The sequence below is a fragment of the Cebus imitator genome, unplaced genomic scaffold (assembly GCF_001604975.1).
Source record: "Cebus imitator isolate Cc_AM_T3 unplaced genomic scaffold, Cebus_imitator-1.0 Scaffold375, whole genome shotgun sequence".
NCBI lineage: Eukaryota > Metazoa > Chordata > Mammalia > Primates > Cebidae > Cebus > Cebus imitator.
Genome location: NW_016107690.1, coordinates 1,997,220 through 2,005,738, shown reverse-complemented (window position 1 = coordinate 2,005,738; position 8,519 = coordinate 1,997,220). Strand labels below are relative to the sequence as shown.

The following is an 8,519-nucleotide window of genomic DNA, read 5'->3' as shown; positions in this document are numbered from 1 at the left end:
AACCCCAGCTCCAACAGCATGACCCCGTAACACCCTAACCCCAGCTCCAACAGCATGACCCCGTAACACCCTAACCCCAGCTCCAACAGCATGACCCCGTAACACCCTAACCCGACCCTGGCTGCTCCGGGAGCCGGGCCTGTGCAGCACCCCTGCCTTCTCATTCTCCTTGGCTTCCATTGTTCAGTTCTTTTCTTTTCCTTTTTTTCCCTGTTTTCCTCTTTTTGTCTTTTTCTTCTTTACCTTGTCTTCTGTTCTTGTTATCAAAGTATTTACACAAAAGTGCCGTTTTCTGATGACCCAGATTGTTTTAAAAAACGCCCCCCACCGCAGCCGGCCCCCAGGAAAGTTGTCTGGCGCTGGTGCTTTAGGTCCACCGGCAGGCTGCTCTGCCGAGCCACGCCCCAACCTGCCGTCCGCGTGGTCCCAAACGCCCGCTCCCGGGGTAGGAGGGCTCAGGCGGCCTGTGGTGCCCTCTGGTTGGCGGTATCCCCCTCATCCCTGCTTCCTGCAGCTGCAGGTGCCCCTGGCCTGCCCCTCGCCCTGTTTTACCGTCTTCATGCTAACCCTTTAAAATCACGGCTGAGGCCAGCCGCGGGGTCTCACGTCTGTGATCCCAGCACTCTGGGAGGCCAAGGTGGGTGGATTGCTTGAGCCCAGGAGTTCAAGACCAGCCTGGGCAACATAGTGAGACCCTGTCTCTACCGAAGAATACAAAAATTAGCCGGGCATAGTGACGTGTGCCTGTAGTGCCAGCTACTCGGGAGGCTGAGGTGGGAGGGTCGCTTGAGTCTGGGAGTTCAAGGCTGTGGTGAGCCGTGATTGTGCCGCTGCACTCCAGCCTGGGCAAAGGAGTGAGACCAGGTCTCGAAAAACTAATAAAATGAAAGAAAAAACAGCTGCAGAGATTTCTCTCCTGAACCATAAGTTGTAGAGTTGTCCCCGTAAGTCCTGAGATTGAAGCTGTCGAGGCGTTTTAGGGGTGCCGGCCCTCCGTTTGTCTCTGCTTCTGTTGACGATGGTCGATGGACGTGGGGATGGTCTGAAGTGGACGAATAGGGATGCCCCCTGTGCCATGGTGTCGGAAATACGGAGATAAGTGCTGGGAAAGTGCCAGGAGCTGTGGCGAGCTTGCTGGACAGTGGCTGTTTTTCTGTAGTGTTCTAGTAAAACAGTAATTTTCTCGGCTGGGCGCAGTGGCTCACGCCTGTAATCCCAGCACTTTGGGAGGCCGAGGCAGGCAGATCATGAGTTCAGGTGTTCAAGACCAGCCTGGCCAATATGGTGAAATCCTGTCTTTAGTGAAAATACGAAAACTAGCCAGGCGTGGTGGCGGATGACTGTAGTCCCAGCTACTCGGAGGCAGAGACGGGAGAATCGCTTGAACCCGGGAGGCGGAGGCTGCAGTGAGCCGAGATCACGCCACTGCACTCCAGCCTGGGCGACAGTGTTCTCACAGCTTTACTTTGAAATAATTTCAAATTTCAGTTGCAGGGTCAGTACAGAGAAGTCCTTTCTCAGAGGGACTGATGATTTTGTCACACCCACTCGACTCTGTCCCTCCACACTCACGCTCATACCCACGTGTGCAGCTGGCCCTCCCCACCCATGCGGTCCGCATCTGTGGATTGAAAAGACTTGAGGACAGACGTCGCCTCTGTGCCGCACGTCGATTCTCTTATCGGCATTCCCTGAGCCGTGCCGCGGGACAGCGAGTGCCTGGGCTGATGTCGTGTTTGTATTTGTAGGAACCGAGTGTGATTTACGGTTGGCGGGGTGTGCGTGGTTCGCCAGGGAAGTGAGCACGGGGGTCCTGGCAGGCCTCTCCTGCGGCTGCTGAGGCGGCCGTGTGCGCATTTGTGTACTTGCATGTAAAGAGTCACGGCGGTTCTGTCCTGAGCGACTTTAAAGGACGGGCGGGCACCTGCCCCCGACCCCAGCCCCAGCGTTTCGCTGGGCGTCTCCTCAGAACGCAATGTGCACGCCCATGGCTCGGTGTCCCAGGGTGGGCTCTCTGGTCAGGCACGTGTCTTCTGCTGACTTTCTCGTGAGAGGTTCATAGAAACTGCATTCCGTTCATGTCTCGCAGCCCCCTCCGCGCTGCCTCCGTTTCCGCCGTCCTGCGCTGCCTGGAGCCTGCCCTCCCTGTCCTCTTTCTCACCCCGGCCCTTCCTTCCATGTCTCTGGGGACCCTGACGTCTCTCACTGGCCCTGGCGGGGGCAGGATGGGCGTGCAGCCCGGGAGGTGCCAGAACGATCTGCATACTCTGGGGAGCCCGTGGCCCTGTTAGCTGAACCCCGCTCTCCCTCTCCCATCCTTCCACACCCCCTGCCCTCCACCGCCCCCCAGCCTGCGCCAGCCTTCCAGGGACATGGGTGGTGGTCCCCCAGAGCCCAGCTGAGGTGACGCCCTCTCTGTCTCTGCAGCCTATGGTGTCGGCCTCCTTGTGACGTTCGTGGCGCTGGCCCTGATGCAGCGTGGCCAGCCCGCCCTCCTCTACCTGGTGCCCTGCACGCTGGTGACGAGCTGTGCCGTGGCGCTCTGGCGCCGGGAGCTGGGCGTGTTCTGGACGGGCAGCGGCTTTGCGGTGAATACCAGTTTGCTCTGACTGAGAAATAGTCGCCTAGTGAGCCCTAACTAGAGTTAAAGTTGAGTGAGATCTCCAGCAAAGGGGTGACTTCCTGGGTTCCTGGGACTCAGGCACATGGCACTCCGGAGCTGACCACGCCCCTCCAGGCAGCGCCTCTCGGGGGCCATGACCCCTGGGGATGCTCCTCAGGCTGGAGGGCATCAGTGTGGCTCCTCCCGTGGCCGACCTCCTTCTGGGGGAGAAACCATGGTACTGCGTGGCGGTCCTGCAGCCTGTTTTGTGGAAGTTAAGCCACACCCGTCCCTCTGCACTGGTGTGACGTGTTGGGTTGAGCTGGGCTCATGGGTCCCACGCTGGGACCATGGCCTGAGACCAGGCCTGAGGGAGAGGTCTCCTGAGGCCAGCACCCCCATTCTGATGGGCATTTCAGAAGGTTCAGAAGGCAGGGACCAGGCCCCAGAGGGGAGAGACATGGGAGTCCAGGGTGTTCTTTGGAAGGGGCTATGTGTAGCTCCCGGCCTCTGCTGGCCTTGGATGGCCCCTCTGTGGGCCCTGTACCGGCGGGGTCCTGGGCACCCGTGGTCCATGGAGACGGCGCCCTCCTTGGGACACTACTGCTTGTCCCAAGCGTGAGTCTAGAGCCCCTGGGGTCAGCACCTCACCTTAACCCTGCCGCTGTGGCCTGTGGGTGCTGGGTGTGGTGGCCCCCGCCCAGGGCTCCTCCGGGTTCCTGTCGCTGCCTCACCTCTGCCTCCGTCTCCTGCAGAAAGCCCTACCTCCATCTCCGTGGGCCCCAGCGCCTGCCGACGGCCTGCAGCCGCCTAAAGACCCTGCCACGCCACTCTCCCCGCAGCCGCCCAGTGAAGAACCAGCTACGTCCCCCCGGCCTGCTGAGCAGTCCCCAGAACCATGCACGCCCGAGGAGATGGGGCCTAGAGCCCCCACAGGGGAGCCTGGGAGCTTGGCCGAACACGAGGGCCCGGACCAGGCCCAGCTGCACCCCGTGGCCCAGCCCGGCACTGTGGCCTAGGGGAGGGGTGAGATGCTCGCAGCCGTGCTGTCACACCAAGATGGTGGGGATGCCTGGCGCCTGCCGGAGACAGACAGACGGACAGACAGACGGACAGACAGACGCCTGCTCCCAGGACGGAGCCTGCGCCGGCCCTGCCCGCCCTGACATGGTGCTGATCCTCACCGAGCCCCGCGCTCCGCGCCCAGCCCCGCCCCGCTGCCCCGGCTGCACACCTGCTGCTCCAAGCTCACCCGGCTACCACAAGCCTTCTGTGGGTCCGTCCTCCTCGCCGCGGCCCGTCCTGTCTGCAGACCCTCAGGCGCCGTCTGCATGAGGGAGCAGGCTGCCCGGGCCGCACTGGTGCTTACCGGCTGCCTCGCCCTTCTGGTGACCTCCTTCCTCACGGTGTCCAGTTCTCCGGGCTGAAGAGCGGCTTTCTGCCTCTGGAAGGCGTCGCTTTTCCCTCCTGAGCAGGCTGCAGACCCTGGGAGGTTTGGATGCCGCCTCCTAGCTAGCCTAGGACACCAGGTGGTGGCCGGGCGGTGCCTGGACCCTGACACTGGGCGGAGGCAGGCCCGTGGGGCAGGATTTCAGCCGTGAATGAGGCTGGCCTCACGTGAGTGGACAAGCTGCTCTCCTGGCCACGGCCCCGCCACCCTCAGTCAGTCCCGAGGTGCCTGGCCGCGCTGCACACTCCTCCCCGTCTCAGTAAAGGGTCCGACTTCTACACGTCCTGCCAGTGTTGCCTGGTGGGGCGGCAGTCTCTCAGACCGCCCTTCTGACAAGGAGGGTGGGCGCCAGTCAGGCCGGGTCAGGCCCTTGGGGGTCCCTGGAGCTGAGGGATCGAGGGACTGGGCGTGGGAGGCCGCAGCAGCTCCTGCACCCAACCTCACTTCCTGTGTGGGCCCCGTGTGGCTTCCGCCGAGAGGGCTTGGGCCTCAGCTCTCCCTGTGGCGAGGGCATTGGTGCGTGAGTTCTTAACCCTCTGGACCCCGCGGCTAGGAGCTTCTGGAACCTACGAGGACATCCTGCCACTGGCGTGGTCTGCTCACCAACCCTGCGGGTTCTCCCGACCCCGTGGCAGAGATGTCCGCGCTGGAACTGACCGAGGTGTGGCCCCGGCCTCCTCCCATCGCTGCACGTGGTCACTTCCAAAGCAACGGAGCCGCATGGCACGGTACAGGGCTGCCCACCGCGCCAGGACCCCAGCCCCGCCTGCCCCCTGCCCCGTCCACGCAGCCTGCAGACTTGAGTCCGCAAATCTGTCTCTGTTGATGTCAAGTCAAGCGCCCCCAGCTGCACACGGGACTGCTGAGTGCAGCGCTGTCTGATGGGTCTGTTTCAGTCAGAGGTGGCAGGTCCCTTCCAAAAAATACCAGCAGGAGACTCGCAGGCACCTTTGAGCCGCGTCCCGGGGGTTAGTGGCGCCTTCCCTGAAGCCATTTTGTACATGGGGATGGGGTGGAGACTTCTCTTTTCTGGTGTTGGACCTTTGACCAGTGTGGAGGGGTCAGAGGTGGCAGTCCTGTCTTCGTCTCTGTTTGTCTGTTTGGCCTTGCTGCCGTTCAGTCTGATCATTAAACTTGGCTTTTGATACGCATGGCCCGGCCTCTGCTTCTGCGGTGCACAGCCTGTAGCATCTGCTCCGTGCCAGTCCTGGTGAATGGAACTGAGAACAGGCAGGGTGCCGGGCTGTCCTGCAGAGGATGGATGGGAGCTGCCCCCGCAGGGCCAGCCAGCGCCGTGAGGTGCCCAGTGTCACTCCCATGGGCTCTGCGGGCCGTGGTCCCTGTCACGCTTTTCGCTCAGCCGCTGTTGGCTGGAAAGCATCACAAACCACGTGTAACATGGGCCAAAAGACCTTTCAGAAAACTTGAGATGGGGTCTTGGAATGTTGCCGAGGCTGGTCTCGAACTACTGAGCTCAGGCGGTCCTCCCACCTCGGCCTCCCAAAGCACTGCAGTTACAGTCATGAGCCACCACACCCGGCCCCCAAATAACTCATTTTGCCAAACCTGACATTGGAATTGTAGAGCATTCTCACATCCCAGAAGAGTTTGTTACTCCTCTCTCTTTACAAATGCGAAGACCTGTCTCAGCTGCTTTGGGACGAGGTTTCGTTTCCATCTGCTGCTGGCCGGCCCCGGGCCTGTGGGGAGCTGGGTGATGGACGCAAGTTTGTGTGCGGGCCAAGGGGCCAGTGCATCCTGAGCATCTGCCAGGTGTCAGGGACTGTGTGTGTCGTTCCAGTCTCACAAAGTTCCCTGTCACATTAGAGAAGGTGAGTCCCAGGCCGGGCACAGTGGCTCACGCCTGTAACCCCAGCACTTTGGGAGGCTGAGGCGGGAGGACTGCTTGGGTCTGGGAGTTCAAGACCAGCCTGGGCAACATAACAAGACCCCATCTCTACAAAAATTAGCTGGGCGTGGTGGTACACGCTGCAGTCCCAGCTGTTCAGGAGGCTGGGGTGGGAGAATCGCTTGAGCCCAGGAGGTCAAGGCTGCGGTGAGCTGTGATCGCACCACTGCACTCCAGCCTGGGCGACAGAGCGAGACCCTGTCTCAGACAAAAGAAGACCAAATCCAGCAAGCCTCTGAGGCCGTGTGGCTCTAAGGGACCAGAGACATGGCTTCCTGCAGGCCCTGAGCCAAACCCCGACCGCCTGACTGCGTGATGCCCTTGGCCTTAGTGTGAAACGGGGTGAGGATACAGCGGGAGATTGGTGCTCCGGCCTCCCCACACACGGCAAAGCTGGATTCAGACCCACTGGGGAAGGGACGGCATCATCACGGAAAGAAAGCGGGTCCCAGAATACTTGAAGTCACAGTTGTGTTTCATTTTTTTTGTTGTTTTGTTTTCTGAGGCAGAGTCTTACTCTCGCCCAGGCTGGAGTGCAGTGGTGCCATCTCGGCTCACTGCAACCTCCACCTCCTGGGTTCCTGTGATTCTCCTGCCTCAGCCTCCTGAGTAACTGGGACAACAGGTGGGCACCACTACACGCGGCTAATTTTTGGATTTTTCGTAGAGATGGGGTTTCACCGTGTTGGCCGGGATGGTCTTGATCTCCTGACTTCGTGATTCGCCCACCTCGGCCTCCCCAAATGCTGGGATTACAGGTGTGAGCCACCACGATGGCCTTTGCAGGGGCGAGTCGCTGCTCAGAGGCCCCTCAGCGATGGCTCTGAGCACTCCTCCCCTGGGTGCCGCTAGTGGTGATTTGTCCTGTCCAGGAAAGGAAAAACTTGCTGTGTGATTAGCTACAGTGGACTCGAGCCCCGGGGCTGAAGGTTACAGTCAGGACTCAGCGCACGGAGCCCTGGGCTCACACCACATCCACCTGTGACCGCCTGCGGTCGTGGGCAAGTCACTCTGCCTCCAGCTCCTGTCTTTTGGAAAGTGGGTTAGTAATGCAAGGCACAGCGGCCAGGATGCCACCACATCAACCATCTGGTAGGACGCCTAGAAGCAGTCATTACTTTTGTGTTAGTGATATACTTGGTTCAGGAAGATGGGCTCGTGGTGGACCCAGCAGGTGCCAGAGCCCGGGGGTGTGTGCGTGCCTTGACTGCCCAGGTCACTCGGCCCGGGGATGTCAGGGAGAGGTGGAGCTGGGGAAGTGACAGCAGGCTGCTGGCTGGCACTGGGGAGAAGATTTTGTTTCTTTTCGTGGGGAGCACACCTCTGTCTTGCAGTTTGCTACAAAGTGGAACAATATGGTAATAGTGATTTTCTTTCACTAAGCTGACCATAGCTTCCACATTTTTCATCCACCCACCTATCCATTTATCCAACCAGCCATCCATCCATCCATCCATCCACTCATTTATCCAACCATCTGCCCACACACCCACCCACCCATTTATTCATCTTTTCATCCACTCATCCATCCACCCATTTATCCAGCTTTCCATCCACCCATTCATCCATTTACCCATCCATCCACTGATCTCATCCAGTCATCCATTCATCCACCCACTCACCCAGCCATCCATACACACACCCATCCATCCATCTATCCATTTATTCATCTATCCATCCAACCATCCATCTATCAGTCCATCTGTCCGTCCATCCAACCATCCATCCATCCATCCGTCCATCTATCAGTCCATCTATCCGTCCATCCAACCATCCATCCATCCAACCATCCATCCACCCATCCAACCATCCATCTATCAGTCCATCTGTCCGTCCATCCACCCACCCATCCACATACACTCATCCACCCACCAGTCTTCACTGCTGTGTGTCAGGTCCTCTACTAAGCACCCCCTCTGGCCCAGAGAGAGAGCTGCTAGCTGGATGAGGAATTGGGACTCAGTGTTTGGGGCCAGTTGGGAGGGAAGTCATCAGAAGGTGAGAGGGTGGAGTTCTGGAAAGAGCCCACCAGTGGCCCTGAGGAATAGAGGAGGGGGGTGCCCACGGGGTCACAGGCTCTTCTCCACATGGCTCAGAGCAGGTTAGAACTGCCTCTTGGGAAGCACCCACAGCCTGCAGCCCGACGGAAGAGTGGGCAGGAGAATGCAGCAATGGGAGGTCCTGGGTGTGGAGCCCCAGCTTGCATCCCAGGAGCTGGGTGATTCTGGCTCTCAGAGCTGTAGCCACCTCCTCTGCCTAAAAGGAGGTGACAACTATGATGAGGTCATCACAAGAACCTAGTTGAGTCCCACTGAGTGCCAGGCACACAGCACATACTCAACAAACTGGACCATTCTGCAGGCAGCTGGGGGAAATGTGCCCAGGTGCTGGATCCCCTGGGACTGCTCTCCCTCCAGCACCAGGCTTGGCTCCCCAGGGCTTGCAGCACTTCTCAAAAGCGAGTCACCACTTAAGGCATAAAGATGTTGCTGCCAGTGGTAGTAAAATGGGCTGGTCTCTAAAGGCAGTCCCAAAAAAATGTCCCCAAAGTCTCTTGA

The 8,519-nt window shown here is 59.5% G+C and overlaps 1 protein-coding gene across 3 annotated transcripts in view; it reads left to right on the top strand.

Moving 5' to 3' along the window:
* Positions 1-5,200, top strand: part of SPPL2B (signal peptide peptidase like 2B) — a 21,882-nt gene extending 16,682 nt beyond the window's left edge. For 2 of the 3 annotated variants that reach the window (XM_017507469.1, XM_017507471.2), the window contains exons 14-15: positions 2,428-2,588; positions 3,358-5,200. In XM_017507469.1, the coding sequence (XP_017362958.1) occupies positions 2,428-2,588; positions 3,358-3,621 (425 nt within the window). In that variant the 3' untranslated portion in view covers positions 3,622-5,200. Of the gene's footprint in view, positions 1-2,427; positions 2,650-3,357 lie in introns of all 3 variants that reach the window. The other variant, XM_017507470.1, reaches the window with a different exon arrangement.
* Positions 5,201-8,519: the final 3,319 nt, after the last annotated feature.